This window comes from Lygodium microphyllum, chromosome 20 (assembly GCF_053477565.2).
Source record: "Lygodium microphyllum isolate KBCC chromosome 20, Lygodium_microphyllum_v1.1.10, whole genome shotgun sequence".
NCBI lineage: Eukaryota > Viridiplantae > Streptophyta > Polypodiopsida > Schizaeales > Lygodiaceae > Lygodium > Lygodium microphyllum.
Window position 1 is genome coordinate 22,567,740 of NC_141154.1, and position 17,937 is coordinate 22,585,676.

The 17,937-nt window shown below is 43.4% G+C and overlaps 1 protein-coding gene across 1 annotated transcript in view; it reads right to left on the bottom strand.

Moving 5' to 3' along the window:
- Positions 1 to 12,871, bottom strand: part of LOC148018748 (uncharacterized) — a 52,066-nt gene extending 39,195 nt beyond the window's left edge. The window contains exons 1-3 of the mRNA XM_087701575.1: positions 12,697 to 12,871; positions 12,427 to 12,551; positions 12,253 to 12,325 (exon numbers count right to left, since the gene is read on the bottom strand). Coding sequence (XP_087557701.1) covers positions 12,253 to 12,325; positions 12,427 to 12,551; positions 12,697 to 12,734 — 236 coding nt within the window. The 5' untranslated portion in view covers positions 12,735 to 12,871. The remainder of the gene's footprint in view (positions 1 to 12,252; positions 12,326 to 12,426; positions 12,552 to 12,696) is intronic.
- Between the last annotated feature and the right edge of the window lie 5,066 nt (positions 12,872 to 17,937).

The window sequence follows — 17,937 nt, forward strand, 5'->3', positions numbered from 1 at the left end:
CTCTTTCAGCTAGTCATCGACTCTGATGGCCTCCTCAAAAACTCTAGCCACCACGTCCCGCTACAAGCTTGAATTGCCTGCCAATGCCTTATATAACTACTCGTCTCTAATTCCGCTGATGAATACACTTGAAACTGCTCTGTCAGTCGGTTGCTCGCCTAGAGGGATTCTCTTAAAGAGACTTCTCACATGGGTCACGTAGTCGCGGATGTCCTCTTTCTGCTTGACATTCATCAAGCGTACTAGCAGGTTATCGGAGTATCCGGGCTCGGCAAACCTCTTGACGAAGAGATCCTTGAGATTATTGAAGTTGACTCGTTCCACGACATCCAAGCTTGTGTACCACGTCCTACCCTTGTCGCCTAAGCAAAGCCCGAATGCTTATGAACGTTGAGTCTGGTCGTTGAGGCCGTTGGCTTCGCAGACTTGCTCAAACTGCTCAACAAAGCTGTACGGATCGTCATGCGGTTGGTACTTGTCGAGTTGCTTGGCAACAATCGGTATTTTGGCTTAGCTCTTCGAGCCCTGGTTTGCCCCTAATCCTGCAAGCAGAGACGTTGCTAGTGCGGCGGCACTCTGCTCTACTGCGGTGTTATCAAGCAGCTGTTTCATGAGGAGCTCGCTCAGTGTCAGGTCTCTCTCTAGCGCTCTCTCATGGTTTGTTCGGTTTCGGCCAGCCAAGTTCAGCACTCGCTGCACCTCATACAGCTCCATGCTTTGCCTTTGCCTCCTAGCCTGTTGATCCCTATTATAATCAACTATGCCTTGCAATGCCTTGTGGGCTAGCCTTCTCTCCTCCTCTAGGTCTGCAATGATTGCATATGCTGTCTTGCCGCGGTGCTCGTACCGGGCGTGCGTATCGTAACTGCTCACCATCTGCTGTATAGCATCTGGAAATACACTCAAATCGAGCTCCTCATTAGACCGATGGTCTAAGCTTCCATCATGGTCGAATTCTTGCACCCCGCTGGGCTGTCGATTAGGTTGAATAGTCATACAGATCCTCGTCGTTGGCGCTCCTTGCTTGGTTCTACCCTGCGCTTCGCGTGTTTGTCTATGTCTTGGGTCCTCTCCTATTGGTGGATTCCTTGAGCGATTTATCTGAGTGAGTTCCTTTGATTATTGAATACAAACCTCAATTTATGGTCACTCGGTGAGTGTGTTGTTCCTCGTGCACTTGTGCCCAATCAGGCTTTCAGCTTTCTTAAGTGTACTTCAAGTGCGAAAATTCAATGTGAGTGCCGCAACCAATTCCCCGGTGTCTTACTCACTCTCGCTCATTTTGGGCCTGATAGGCTTGTAGGTCCATTTTCTGGCCGTTTAGTCAGGGTTTAGGGTTTTCTTGCACATTGCCTCGTTCGCTTCCGGTCAATCAAGTTTTACGGTTCAGCGGCTCGCATCCGAGTCCTTGGGTCCCTCAACTGTCTACTGCTAACTGCTAGGCGGCTGTGTACTACAATTTCTCTTATCACGTATGTCAAAATCAAGTTCTGAGCGCCCGAAGGGTTTCAACAAGTTGTGCAAATGCGTATTTGCCGGGTCGGGTCAAATTTCTGACAGATTTGACAAAAAGTTGCACTCGGACCAACTGGTCCGAATTGCAAGGTTCGAGTGGGTCACCCGAACGGGCCGAATGGCACAGGGTCAGGGCCGAGTTCCGAATTTGGAACTTGGACAGGTCGTTCGGACGGGCTGAGTGGCACAGGGCCGAGTTCCGAATTTGAGACTCGAACGGGCCGAGTGGCACAGGGCCAAGTTCCGAATTTGAGACTCAGACGGGTCATTCGGACGAGCCGAGTGGCACAGGGCCGAGTTCCGAATTTGAGACTCGGACGGGTCGTTTGGACGGGCCGAGGCCGAATGTGCCACGTGGCAAAAAGTTTTGGCTCGGACGGTCCGAGTGGGTTGACTCGGATGGTTTGACTCGGACGGTCTGAGGGCCGACTAGTGTTCCGAGCTGAGTGGCCAAATGGTAAGGAGCCGAGGGCCGATTCTAGGACTCGGCCCAGAAGCGACCACTCGGACGGGCCGAATGCGGCACAACGAAAACAGCGCGATGTCGATTTCGATCGATTCTTGGGATTTACACAATCATACCAAGCACAACCCTCCAGATCCTATCTAGGGGGATAGAGGAAGGGATTCCGATACCTGAACGAGTGGGTGAGTGCGTCGGTGATGCGATCGAATCACATGGGCTAGGGCTCTCTCTCTCTCTCTCTCTCTCTCTCTCTCTCTCTCTCTCTCTCTCTCTCTCTCTCTCTCACTGAAATGGCACAAATGAGCTCTCTTTTGGCCTCCTAGATCTTATATGCCTTCCCAAATGTGGTATTGATGCCCCCAATCACTCTCTTGTCGATCTTAGGCCTCATTAGCGAGCATTTTGCGCATTTTGCACGATTTTTTCCCTGTTTTGCCATGTTTTGAAACGGTAAACCCTACCCTTTTCCAGTTCGATTTCCTAACTCTAACCTACACTAAATGCAACAAAAATCGAAGACAAAAAACTGAAATAGATCCTCCATGCTTTCCAATCATCAAACAACCAAAATATCCCAAAATACTTACTTATTTTGAAGATTAAAAGCACCCCACTTCCTACCTATCTCAAGCTCCGTTTCAGGGATGAATACCCTACTTCGATGCTCGATGTGAGGTGCGCAAGTGCTCAAGCTTGAATCTGTTGGTCCCGGCAACGGAACCAAAATGTGGGAGCTTTCACTCAACCGCCAAGACCCACGGACCGCTTATTGTTTCAAGCGTTCCAAGAGAGCTCTAATGGCTATCTCTCACCTAGCCGATGCGCTGTCGATCCTACAAGTGTAATGAGCTTACCTTGATGCCCGATCGAGTACCCTTCTCTCTCTCTTGCACTCCGGTAGCTCCACGATTCTTGATGCTAGCTCAAGCATCCTCAAGCCTCCTCCATCTCCAAGCTCCATCCTCCATAGCCGCGCGCGCAAGAGAAGAGAAGAGAAAAGAAGAGAAGATGAGAAGAGGAGATGTGAAGAGCTTCACCCTCCTGATCCCTCACTCTCACACACGCTCACTCCCTCACTCTCACACTCCCTCTCAAGAGCACACACAAGCAAGAAGGAGAGAAGAAGAGAGGAAGAAGAAGACTCTTTTTGCCACACACCAAAGAATGAGCTTCTCATTCACTTTTTAACTTTATATACAAAACCCTAAATCCCTTTTGGGCGGTCATCCCCTTTTCCCCTTTTTTACATGGCCGGCCGTAGCCTAGGCCCTTTTTCCCATTTCCCACCATTCTAATTTATCCTATTCCCAACTAATGCGTATACTTTGCACAAGAGCGAGCCTGGCACTCTTTTACAAAGATTCGGGGGGCGCTTCCGCATTTTAATTCTTTTGTTGCCTCGGGCCGACACCGAAGCTTCCTGGGGGTCGTGCCCGAACATTTGAATTTTTCAGGGACTGGCTCTCCGCCAAGGCTCCTTTTTCTACTTTTATCCTACGCCTTTTTGCTATTTCCATTTTTCCATTTTCTGCTCCTCTGTGCTGCGGAACCACGGTAACACCTACCTCGTGTTATATCTCTTGTACTTATAAATCTCCTTTTTCAAAATAATTGTACAAGACTAGACACTATCTCTTTGAGGTAAGACCTTCCCATTTTCATTTCTGTGTGCTTCATGTCACACATCTCAGCCACCCATGACCCAATGGGGGATTTGTTAGCATTATTTATCCTCGTATGTGAACACACATTATCGTGTATAAATGTGGTCACACTACTTATCATTAAATAAGAGTCAAAGGGTTAGCTACACAACTTAGCCTACATATTCAAGCCCTATCACTTGTACTTGCATCACATCCATCATTATCAATCTATCTTTCAATTTATGTGTACTTACAAGAGCTCTCTCTCTCTCTCTCTCTCTCTCTCTCTCTCTCTCTCTCTCCCTATATATATATATATATATATATATATATATATATATATATATATATATATATATATATATATATATATATATATATATATATATATATATAGACACGCCCATGTGGGACATCTTAGGATGACCACCCTCCATGAGCAGTTCCACACTGCACTTGAAGTGCATCTAGATTGTATCAAGTCTATATACCATTTGGTACCTACTCACCTAGTTTACCATAGCACTAGATAGTAGCTTTATTGGGACTTGGAAAACTTCCCAGACATTTTGTATGTAACCTTTTGGTCTCATAGGCCAACTTAGCCTTTTATAGACGTTAATATAACTTTCTTTCTTTCTTTCTTTCTCTCTCCCCATGGAGTTCCATCTGCCATAGCCTACTGGTGAATGCTGGTCACACATAAGCTCCATACCCAATATAGACACTCGTGAAGGGGAGAGAGTGCGCAATGGAGTGCGAGATTGAGATGCAAGCAGTAGAGCTGAGAGTTAGAGAGAGTGAACGCAAAGATAGATGTACTAGATTCTGATGGTACACAAAGAATGAAAGAACGTATTTATATGTTAGGGTACAATAAGGGTGTGTTCACACCCGTATGACTATATACACAGAGATGAAGGGAGTTTACACCCAACAACCTCCCACTTAAAGGCCCGAAGTGATACCTTTTAGCTAACCAACTCCCACTAAACGAATGCAATGCTCATGCTGAGCCTTTACAAGACACTTAGTGAGAACATCTGTAGGGTTATTTTGGGTTTTGACCTTAGTCAATGTGACAAGACCATCATCCAAGACCTATCGAATAAAGTGGTACCGAACATCTATGTGTTTGGTACGTGCATGGAACATGGTATTCTTAGCCAAACATACTGCACTCTAGCTATCACAACCAAGCATTGGAGTACATGAAGAGAGACCAAAATCCTTGACCAAACGGCCAAGCCAAATAGCTTCCTTAGAAGATTCTATGGCTGAAATATATTTAGCTTCTGTAGTACTCAATGCCACAATTTTCTGCAATTCTAGTGTACTCTTTCCATAGCATAAACACTTTTCTTGTGTACCTTTCAAGTATCTGAAGATACATTTCACCGCTTCCCAATGTGGCTTGCTAGGGTTAGACATGAATCTACTAACTCCTCCCAATGCATGAGCAATGTCAAAGCGAGTTGCAACCATGGCATACATCAAAAATCCACAAGTTGATGCATAAGGTATACCCTTCATGGCACTAGCAGTTGCATCATCCTTAGGGCAATCAGATTTGCTAAGCTTTGTATGTGGCGGCAAAGGCACACCAAGAGGCTTAGCATCAGCCATATTAAACATGTCAAGTACTTTGTTGATGTACTTGTCCTATGAAAGAAATAACAAACACTACCCTCTCTGTCTCTTTTAATGCGCATGCCCAAAATGTGTTCAGCTGCCCTCAAATCTTTCATGGAGAAGGCTGAACTCAGCTGCCTCTTAAGAGCACTTGGGCTTCCCATCAATACATTTCACTTTGTAAACCCATTTATTAGAAATAGCTTTTCTATCCTTGGGCAAAGGTACAAGCTCCCATGTGTTATTTGCATATAGAGACTTCATCTCTTCCTGCATAGCGAACTCCCTCTTTCTCTTGTTTTCACATGACTGTGTCTCTTTAAATGTTTGAGGCTCACCCTCATCAGTCAACAAAATGCAATCCAAAGATGGTTGAAACCTCTGTGGCTACCTTCTAGCACGTGTAGACCTTCTTACCCAATGATCTATATTATCAGGCAGTGGGCCTACATCCTAAGGAATGTGCACACCATCACCAGGTGGCTGATTTTCAGCATTTGCTTACTACTGTAATCTGTTTTCAGCATGTTCTTCTTGCTGTCCTATTTCATCCTGTGCATCAACTTGCTGTCCATGATCTTCTGGCTGTAGCACAATAAGTTGCTGCTCATTTTCAGCATCAAAAGCGACAAAACTTTCAGCTAATGGCTACTGAATGGATGGCTGTTCATGCTGAAATTTGACCTTCTTTTTGTCAAGATCACCATGTGTAGCATTTTTCTGCAACTTTGCCTCATTAAATACTACATCTCGGCTGCGTACTATCTTCCTGTCTTGAGGAAGCCAAACTCTATAACCCATCTCTCCCTCATCTCCGTATCCCAGGAAGATGCCCTTGATGGATTTCATGTCTAGTTTGGTCCTCTCTTCTACAAGTACATGCACAAAGGCATCACAACCAAAGACACACAAATGATCATATGAAGCAAGTTTGCAAGACCAAACCTCTTCAGGAATGCCATTTTCCAATGCACAATTGGAAGAGCGATTACATACATGAATTGCAGTTTTAAGAGCCTCTCACCAAAACTGCTGCGGGAGATTAGCTGTGGACAGCATACATCTGACTCTCTCACAAAGTGTGAGATTATATCTTTCAGCCATGCCATTTGATGCAGGTTTATAAGGGGCTGTCAACTCCCTCTTAATGCCATGCATCTCACAAAACTTGTTAAATTCATTTAAGGCATACTCACCCCCATTATCTGTTCTTATGGCTTTCAACTTAAGCCCTTTTTGTGTGGTAACAAAAGCATGAAACTTTTTAAAAGCATCCAACACTTCCTTTTTGCTCTTAAGTACATACACCCATGACTTTCTACTAAAATCATCAATGAAAGTAACAAAGTAGCACACACCCCCATACAAATTAACAAGCATAGTACACACATCAAAGTGCACTAAGTCAAGAGCATTAGACTTCTTAACGACACCAGAGTAATAAGGAAACTTCACATGTTTTCCATATAAGCAATCATTACAAAATTCAAGACCATGGGGAGATTAGTTGTGGACAGAATGTATCTGACTCTCTCACAAAGTGTGCGATTATATCTTTCAACCACGCCATTTGATGCAGGTTTATAAGGGGCTGTCAACTCCCTCTTAATGCCATGCATCTCACAAAACTTGTTAAATTCATTTGAGGCATACTCACCCCATTATCTGTTCTTATGGCTTTCAACTTAAGCCCTTTTTGTGTGGTAACAAAAGCATGAAACTTTTTAAAAGTATCCAACACTTCCTTTTTGCTCTTAAGTACATACACCCGTGACTCTCTACTAAAATCATCAATGAAAGTAACAAAGTAGCATACATCCCCATACGAATTAATAAGCATAGTGCACACATCAGAGTGTCCTAAGTCAAGAGCATTAGACTTCTTAACAACACCAGAGTAAAAAGGAGACTTCACATGTTTTCCATATAAGCAATCATTACAAAATTCAAGACCACAGCCTTTTACATCAAATCTCCCTAAAGAGGAGAGAACCTGAAGGCCTTTCTTGCTCATATGACCAAGTCTTTTGTGCCAAAGCTCTCCATTTGTGAATGGACTTCAGCCACGGTCAAGAACTTGCCAGGTAATGACATCCTACAAAATCAGCTCATGGACATTTTCAAGGGCCAAGTGAATGGTGCCAACACCCTCTATCTCACATGCATAGTTATTACCCAAGTAAACCTTGCCTAGGCAACCTGTAGTATATTCAAAAAATGACTCCAAAGAGAGGGTAACATGAAAAGAGGCACCGCTGTCCTGTAAAATATTACACGGCGCAGCGAACAGAATCTGAGAAAGAGATAGAGAGTACACAACAGATAAGAGGAGAATCAGTAAAATTCTTTAACTCCAAACAACTGATACAAAGATGGCTCTGTCCACCCGTGCGCTTCCACTAAATGAAGCTTAGATGGCGATCTAGACAGAAGATAGGTGAAGAGCTTAAGGCTAGCTGGAACAACAACTCTGACTGGGTGAAAGATGAGTGTAAGATGGCTGCGAAGGGGTTTAGCTTTTATAGCCCGCGAAGGTCGTTAGGTCGGCCTGCTGACCGACCTACCATATGAGCCTCCACTAGTCGGCCAGGGAATATTCCAGGGAATATTCCCTTTATCATCGGGCCGGGGGCGCTGCCCCCGGACCCCCGCCAGGGGGGCCGCTGGCCCCCCTGGGACCCCCCAGCCAGGGGCCGCTTCCGCGGCCCCCGGACCCCACAATAGGGGCTCCTTTTAACTCCCTTACTACGCAACTCAATGCAATGTGCCTCGAGTTGCTACCAGCTTAACCACTCTGTCTAACCCAAAGATTAGACCCACAATGGTCACCTTTTTGCCATCCGGTCACATAGACCTCATCTGATATACAAGTCAGGACTCCACCAATGTCCGGGCTCACACTTGGCTTCTCCTCATAATGGGGGCCTTACAACTTTGAGCACCATGGATCATTGGTAGTACCTAATGAGGGTGGGGCATTGATCATATCTAACACTGTCCACTATCCATGATTGTGACAACCCATCATGAGCTAAAAGTAAGGCATCAATCACCTCCTTTTTTATGATGTGCATATCGCCTCCTACTATCATAATATCTGCAACATTACATGAGGCTACAACAAGTATCTCTTCAATGTCAAGAAGCTCTTCAATGACCACACTAGATGCAACATTTGCATTTGCAACTTCTTTTAAGGAAGAGCTGTCATCATCTTTCTTATCATTCTTCTTTTTCTTACCCTGTTGTTTCTTTCTTTCTTGCTCTTTCTTGAAGTACTGGCAATTGGGCTTTTTATGCCCTTTACGCCCACACTGATAGCATATGATATCCTACTGTTTGCTCTTGCTTGTACTTCTGCTTTTGCCTTTACTGGCTGCATTACCCCTCTTTTCAGACCTGCCTCTTACATGGTAAGCTAAGCCATTGCTTTCACCAGTAGACTTTCTTCTGATTTCTTCATTAAGGATAGAACCTCTGACACCATCAAAAGTCAAAGCGGGGTTATTGCTTAGTGACACAACCAAAGATTCCCAACTGTCAAGCAAAGTCATCAATAAGAAAGTAGCTTTCAATTTATCATCGAAAGCTACCAAACCAGAGTCCTGCAACTGACTCAAAACCCCTGTGAAGGCACTCAAAAGCCATGTACAGCAGTAGAACGAATGACTTTCAGCAGTATGACTGCAATTTCAGCATACATTAAATGCATACATCACTGCCAGGTAACTCCCACTTCAGCAATATCACCCAAAAAAAATTTACATCTACAACAATCCCAGATCTGCAAATGATCACTAAGACTGCTGCAACATGAATAATCAGCAATACATCAACTCAATGGGAGCTGCCCAACATGTGTACTGCATACATATGTGCTCATATCAACTTCTGATACACAAAACACCAAGAAATCTCTACAATTTCTCCAAAATCACACAAGCGGGAGATAAAAAATGCTCAAATCACTCTGCTTATGACAACAAGATTGCTTCAACAATATTCCCAAAGTGCATTTCATGCATCAACTTTGCCAAAGTCCACAGATTTCAGCAAAAGCCCCAAAATTTCACTATCAAATCTACCCCAATTGCATTAATACATGTTTTCGAGAGCATAAATCGGGCAAATTTAGCAAAATTTCACAAAATTTTGCAAAAGCCTCAAAATTTCCGGGTCCAAGTGTGCACAAATGTCAGCCCCAATCTGACTCGACTAAACAAAATTTCACCAATATAGCAAAAGCCCCAAATTTTATGGGTCCAATGTTGAGAAATTTTACTCAAATGAATAAAGTTTCACTAAATTTGGCGAAATCCCCAATTTAAACATGCACAATGTCTGTAATTTCTAATGCAGATGCCTCAATTATGCATGAACAGAACTAATTCTAGAAAAGTCCCAAAGTTCTGGGCATAAATCTGCACAAATCTGAGCTCTGTGCCTCCAGCGCCTGAACCCTTGTTAAGAGGAAGGGGGTTAAGTGAGAATAAAGGAATTTCTGATTTTTGTTTTAAATGTCGCGGGGGGGGAGTTGACCTGCCGTCACGACCTGTCGCACGCTCGTCCGCCGGCCCGTCACACAAGACACCACGACTCCCTGTAGCCGTCGCTTGCACGTTGGTTCCCCCCGCTGGACCCGTCCCGTCAGCTGCCCGTCACATCGACTGGTTTCCCTGGCGCTTGGTTTCCATGTCGACCTACACGCCTAGTCACTCCTTGGACTGTCACGTGCGCCTGCTACTGACGCCCGCTCAACTGCTCACTACTCGTCTCCCGTTGCCCACTGGATTTGTCACTAGTCATCACCTAGTTACGGCTTCCGCCTGGGCTTGCTCGCTCGACATTAGCCCTATCACCTGTCAATTGGCTGCACCTTGGTCTTACGAAGCGTGCAAAATCTTAGCTCTAACACTAGTTTGAAGGGGAGAGAGTGCGCAATGGAGTGCGAAATTGAGACGCAAGCAGCAAAGCTGAGAGTTAGAGAGGGTGAACGCAAAGATAGGTGTACCAGATTGTGATGGTACACAAAGAATGAAAGAATGTATTTATATGTTAGAGTACAATAAGGCTGTGTTCACACCCATATGACTATATACACGGAGACAAAGGGACTTGACACCCAACAACTCAAAGGTATACCACTTTGCACCCTGGTAAATTGATAGCGGGAATGCAACCCTTTAACACTATGTCTTACACACGCCTGCAAGTGTGTTACTCTGTCTTCTAGTCTTGTTGTGTGGGGAATCCCCCTCCTATACATTATACCAGCTTCAATTGCTCAAACGCATAAACCCTTATCTTGTACTAATGAGTCACCTCCTCTTTGAAGGAAACAAGGAGTGGAAAGGAATAACCACCACATTTGAACCCATTCCAACATTCCCCAATTGACCATAAACACGAACCACGTTCCAATACTAATGGTTCTGAAGGAAAAAGAGAGAGGTTCACTCACACTCTCATAAAGATTCTCCTAGCACTTCTTGTCTAAAAAGAACAAGTTTTGTACATTTTGCCAAAAACCCGATCATGTAGATGCCAATTGTCACTCAAAGGCCAAGGATCTTAGACCTAAGCCCAAAAATCACCTCATCCACAAAGGATCTTCTACCCACACCAAATTTGAATCCAATCCCCATTCCTAAACCAATGTCAGCCCCTTTCGGCAGTGGTAGTGTCACTCCAAAGAGGTTAAGAGGGGGTCTTTCCCAGGAAGGTAGCATAGTTTCTCCATCTCTGGTATCCGTGCTTATCAATGGTTAGCCACTGGTACAGTGGATCTTGGATTTTGCTCTCAATCAATATCTCATAGTATCTCTAATTGTTTCGGTCATTACCTTCCCCTAAGGTAGTCTCTTAGGAGCCCTCGATCATCCTTAGGAACCTTAGTCTAGTTTTCTTTAGACTTAGCCATACTTTGTCAAGCCTTCCTCCATATACTTCCTTATTTCATTTACTTCCGTTGCATCTCTCTCTCACAGCATCTAAAGCATCTCAATATGAAACATCTCGTATGTTGATTTCTTCATTTATCTTTTTATACTGGGTTTCATCCATTAGATCCATTTGCATGGTGGATTGCTATTCTAACATTTTTCGACTAGCATGGAGCCTTCTCTCAAGGTTGATATTCTGGCTCGCCTACCCCAATTAGTCAGCACAAGAACCCTCTCCTAAAATCGAGCACAAGGATGTTCCATATACCCAATGGCTAATTCTCCTTTGGCTATTCCAGCTAAGGGGTCCTGTCCTTCATTAGTATTTTACAAGTTATGGCATTTGTCTTCAACATTGGCCTCCCTTCCCTATTATATCTTCCCTTTGAATTGCATAATCATCATCATTGTAAAAGGACGCTTGGCCAAGTGAACAATTTCCCCACAAGGGACACTATCCAAGTAGCACCTACTACATATGCATCCTCATCATGTAGCATTACTCTTTGCATCTCCTTGTGCATAGCCCACCTAAGCACATCATTCCAACACTTGTTAATTTCTTTGTCTTGTTGTATTCTCTTTGTACTTGGCACTTCTTAGTATCACGAGGGGATCTTAATTATGATAGCTATTGCAATTCCTCTCAGCTCAAAGTAAGTGCTCTTGGCTCTCATACATGTCAACTCTCTTGAGTCTTGCACATTGATAGCATGTAAAAAGGCATCCCATTTGGCACCTCACATATATATTGAATCACTCATAGCCATTTGCTCTTGCTTTGTATATCGTTAGCTACATAGATGGCTCATTTTGGGAACCGTTTGTGAGATCATTATCTTCGTTAAGCTGCTTTCCATTGTCCTCGTAGCTCTTGTTCATGCTTTACTTTGTCTTCTTACCAACTAAGAGTGTGATCTTGTGATCGTCGTAAATACAAATCTCACTCCTTTTCTCTCCCAATCTCTCTTGAACCTGCCACACTTCCAACAATTCCTAGACATAAACAAAAACTTGAAATGGAAATTCTCTCTCCAAGAAGAAGCTTTACCTATTAAGCTCAGCCGCCTGGTTTGCAACATCAGCAGAAGCGAAGTGGACGTAAGCATGACCTGTGGACCTTCCTGCGGGAATTGAACACAGATCCTTCATACATCGGCATTAAAAGAATGTCAAAGGACCCGATTGGCGGTACGTCGCTATTGGTATAATGTTGGTTTTCTACCTTGGAAATTGACGCAGATGACAGCTCCGTCCCCGCCCAATTCCAGGCCTTGGAAGACCTGGGCAACTTCGGCTTCTGTCGCACCGAACGGAACTCCTCGCACGTGAACCACATTGCTGCGTCTCCTGCATTACACACGCACACACACTCACAGTCACTGGTCCATTTAACCCTGTCGGTGGCTTCGCTTTTGTGCTGAATTATAAATACAAATATGATGCCTGATGGCACGACATGAGAGGGGCAGGCTGGATCAAGGGACCCACTCACAATTCCTCGTCCAGCGCACTTCCACCCATGCCCGCCATCTCTACCTACGCTTGCTCGCTTGTACCCTAAACTAACTTAACCAACGCAGGAAAAAGACCCACGAAAGTCATTTTCGAGAGGGTTTCCAACATTCGGGAGTTTCTCGTCCGGAGTCGTCCCCCACGAGTGTTTGTGACAGAAGATAGAACTGTTTTTTTTTTTTTTTAATAATCTTTTCTCTCGTTATTCAACGATTTTTTCATTTCGCTGTTAATTTTTAAAATTATTCGATTTTAAAACACCAAACATTTTAAAGCAAAAAAACGAAGTAAAAAGCAACATGGTGTGTTGCTCATATTGGTGGTGGTCGTTCCTTGTGCTCACGCCTACTTGCGGTACGCTTAGTGGCTTTCATGCTATGCCAATTAATGTGCAAGTATTTATCATGGAATTCCAATTGTCTATCAATTTGTTTGTCCTTAACGAATAGGTGTAAATTAATCATTAGTTCTTTCATGAATTGTTAGTTCGTTTGTCCATTAGTCCTCAATTTTCTATTTTCTCAATTGTTCATTAGTCATTGTCAATTTTGGTTTTCGTCTAAAATGTTAATTTGAAGATGTAGAAGCAAAACATGAGATGGAGGTGGCAAGGAAGATGAGGAGGAGAAAGAGGGGGAGGAAGGATATATACAAATTCAAAACACTAGTACATGTAGCAAGGGAAAAGGAGTTAGAAGGGTAGGAAATACAAAGGAGAAAAGTGAGGAAGAATAGTGGCAAGGTTAGTTCGTATAATCATATTCTTAATAATATTGACTATTATGCATTGTTATAGTGTGGAAATGGAGTTCCACCAAGTCATGGATAAAGGTCATGACAATGAGTTAAAGGGGCCGACTATGGTATTAAAGACCATAAATAAGTGCTACCCTACTTAAACTTCACACAAAGATGTTAGAGAGAGAGAGAGAGAGAGAGAGAGAAGGCTTTGACAACTACACCTACCCAATCATGGATATCCATACAAGCCTCCCACTAAGCTAGACCTACAATGAGAGGACCCTTTGCTCTTGGTTCTAGATCATCACCATGCACATCCTCCTACCATGTGAATGGTCCCACTTTTGGATATCCTACAACTACCTAGTGTTTACCACATGGAGTACGCTAGCATGCCATACTTGCTCGACAAGTGTGTGTAGACTGACATTTTGTGTAGGATTGGATTTTACTAGTGATGCGTTGAAGCCTTGATCAAGACAATCGAAGAGTCATTCGTGGGTATCTACTGCAGTTGGTGATAATATGTGGACCCACTTAGAGATTGCTTGTGATCAATGCAAGGTCCAATGATGTGTTGAATGCATGAGTAGCTATGATACTAGTACGTTGTCATGGATATACATTGATACATGTTAGGTCCTCTAGTAGGTAGGATAGGTGCATAAGGATTTGTGGCAAAGGACAGAGAAGTCAAAGGGTAGGACAAGGATGGCATCAAGGTTGCCATTGTTAATAAGGATTGTCAAGAATCACATGGTGGGGGGACTTGCTTAAGCTATTGCACCAAACACACACCATACACATAAGAGGAAGCTTGTTGGTTTCTTCTTCTTCTTCTACACACAATACAATGTACACAAAGTATAGATAAAGGTATAATATAAAGACAAGTGGCCTACTAAGTCAAAGAGTGCATAATTGACTATATTGATTAATCGACGCTATAGCTATGCCAGCTGTAGGTAGGTGCATCAAACTAAATATAATAAGTGATAAGTCAATGGCCATGTGAGAATCATAATGACCACTGACATGCTATATGTAGACGTGTGGACCCATTTAGCTATGCGGTCCATCATCAATATTCGCACTTGTTGAGCTTGCCATCTCAACACTCCCCCTCAAGCTCAATTGTATCTCTATAACTCCAAATAAGCTTCAAAACTTTCGAAGCTTCTCTACATCCAATGCCTTTGAGAAAATGTCAGTTATATGATCATGTGTGCTGATATATATCAAGTCAATCTCTCTTGCAAGTATCTCCTCTCTCACAAAGTGATAGTGCACCTCAATGTGGTTTGTCCTAGCATAGAACATTGGGTTCCTAGCTAGCTATATGATGCTCATGTTATCACGATGAATAACAACTGGACCATCTCCTTGTACATCCAAATCACCCAATAACTTTTGCAGCCATAGCAGTACCTCTACACTCAACCTCTGTACTCAATAAAGCAACTATAGGTTACTTTTTTATGCTCCATATAACTGTTGCACTACCAAGGGAAAACATGAATCCACTGGTAGATCTTCAGTCTAACATGCTACCAGCCCAATCTACATCTATGCATCCCAACACATATACATCCTTACTTGCCTCATAAAAAAGCCCATAATGTAAAGTAGACTTCACGTACCTCAATATGTGTCTAACTACATCTAAACAAGGCTTTCTAGGCATCTGCATAAACTAACAGCCAAGCCCAACAACATAGTTCAAGTCTAGCCTTGTGATAGTCATGTAAATCAAACTCCCTACTATCCTCCTAAACATAGTAGGGTCTTCTATCTCATTTCCAACATCAACACTAAACTTCACATTTTACTCCAACGGTACCAAAAGAGGCTTACATGCTATCATACCATACTTGGATAACGTATCCAAGCCATATTGCCTTTGGGATAGTCATATACCATCATCACATCCGATCAACTGAATACTAAGAATGTATCTTAACTCACCCAAATCCTTCATCTCAAACTTTCTCTTCAAAAAGTCCTTAACTTTAACCATTCCATTGTCACTATTATGTGTAATAATCAAGTCATCACAAAGATGACTATGATGACCATGAAAGGTGAGAATGATCGAAGCTTGCATGGGAGAGCTATGGCAAGAGAGCAATAGCAAGAGAGAGAGAGACTCACAATGTAGGAACTCCAATAGTCACAATGTGTGACCGGGCCTTCTTTTATTCAAACTATCACTAAAAGAATAAAGAATAAAGTGATAGTGACAGACGCTTGCCATCTGCAGTGTGCAGTGGCAGGTACTATAAGTGTAGTAATACACAGGTGGCTAGGCAAAGGCACCTTCACCCCCAACAACCTTCCACTTAAAGGCAAATCAGCCCCAGTGAGGAGTGAAAAGAAAAAGAAAAGACAGTACAATGTACACATGTACAACATGATGAGGAAAAATATCATCTCATCCAATGCCCATCAATCTCCTGCGAAAGGCAAATCACTCAGTAGTGAGGCTTTTCGTGAGCAGATCTGCAAGATTTTTGTCAATGCAGATCTTGACAAGGTCAACAGACTTGTCCTCCACGACCCCACATGTGAAGTGATACCTCACCTCAATGTGTTTCGTCTTCGCATGGAAGACCATGGCTGAATAGTACTCATAGAATCCAAATGCAGCATAGATATAGAATCAATCCCAATGTCATGAACCAAACATCCCAACCATATGGCCTCCTTGTAAGCCTCAGTGGTGGCTGCAACATACTTGGCCTCAGTGGTAGAGAGAGCCATACACTTCTGAACCCTGGACATCCAAGAGACAACACCTCCAGCATAGGTGAATACATAGCCAGAAGTGGACTCCCTACTATCTGCATGTCCTACATAATCGAAGTCTGTGTATCCCACAACTCTTGTATCATGACTGCCATAGCAAATACACATATCTGCTGTGCCCTTCAGGTATCTCATGATACCCTTTATGACATCCCAATGTTTCTTGCCAGGTGTAGCCATATAGCATACCACAACACCAACTGCAAAGGCAATATCTGAACGAGTGGCTATCATGGCATACATCAAATTGCCCACAGCTAATGCATAAGGGATCTTGGCCATCATCTGTCTGCGGACAATCGACCCATGAAACCTTCACATAAGAAGGTAATGGACAGCCAATAGGCTTCATGTCCTGCATGCGGAAATGCTCAATGACTTTATGAATGTACTCCCTCTGTGAGAGGTAGAGTAATCCTTGATGCATGTCATGCTTAATGCACATACCAAGAATGTGAGAAGCCTGTCCCAAATCCTTTATCTCAAAGCTCTTCTTCAGCTGAGATTTAAGAGCATCTAACTCATCATGAGCTTTTCCTGCTATCAACATATCATCCACATAAAGTACCAAAATAAGCAACAAGCCATCACGGGCTGTCTTAGTGTAAAGACATGGATCCATAGTGCTCCTGCTATAGCCTTGTGACTGTGACTGCATAAAGACATCGAACTTATGATACCACTCCCTAGGTGCCTGCTTTAAGCCATAAAGACTTTTCTTCAACTTGCACACTAGGTGCTCCCTGCCAGGTTCTACAAAGCCCCTAAACTACTCCATGTAAATCTCATCATGCAAATCTCCATGATGCAAGAATGTAGTCTTGACATCCATCTGATACATGTCCAAGTCAAGCTGCGCGATTAAGGCCAAAACCAAGCATAGAGTGGTCATCTTGACCACATGAGAAAAGACTTCATCAAAGTTAACTCCATGCTCCTCTTTAAAACCCTTAGCAACAAGTATTGCCTTATAAGCTCGCTTGGGATGTCCAGGGGTACTTTTCAACTTGTACACTCATTTGTATGGCAGAGCCTTCTTGCCATACAACAAGAAAGGAAACCAAATCCCAAGTCATATTCTTATGTAAGGAGTCTATCTCAAACTGCATAGCCCTCTCCCAAGAGTGACTGTCACCCCTGTGCATAGCCTCATCATAGGTGAGAGACTCTCATGTATCTGTAAACAAGACATAATGCATCAAGGGCTCAAATCGATCAGATGGACGTCTAGCTCTAGTAGACCATCTCACTGTAGGCTCTGTTGCATATCGCATGTCCAATACCTTGGCCATATGTACCAACTGCTACTACAAGTTATCCAACTGGCTGTGTAAGAGCATGTGACTCCTCTTGGAATATAACCCTATGTATCTCTACCACCTTTTCAGGCTGCCTATGCATCTTATCTTCATGAAAGACTACATCATGGCTACGAATGACTTTTCGCGCCTGTGGATCACAAAGGTGGTAATCCATCTCGCCTACATCTCCATAGGCAAGGAAAATGCATTTGACACTCTTAGGGTCCAACTTAGTGTTCTTGTCTTTTGGAAGATGGTAGCCTCACATCCAAAGACATGTAGATACGCATAAGATGGAGGTTTCCCAATCCATACCTCCTCTGCAACCTGGAAATCCAAACCACTAGAAGGTGATCTATTTATGACATGCACGG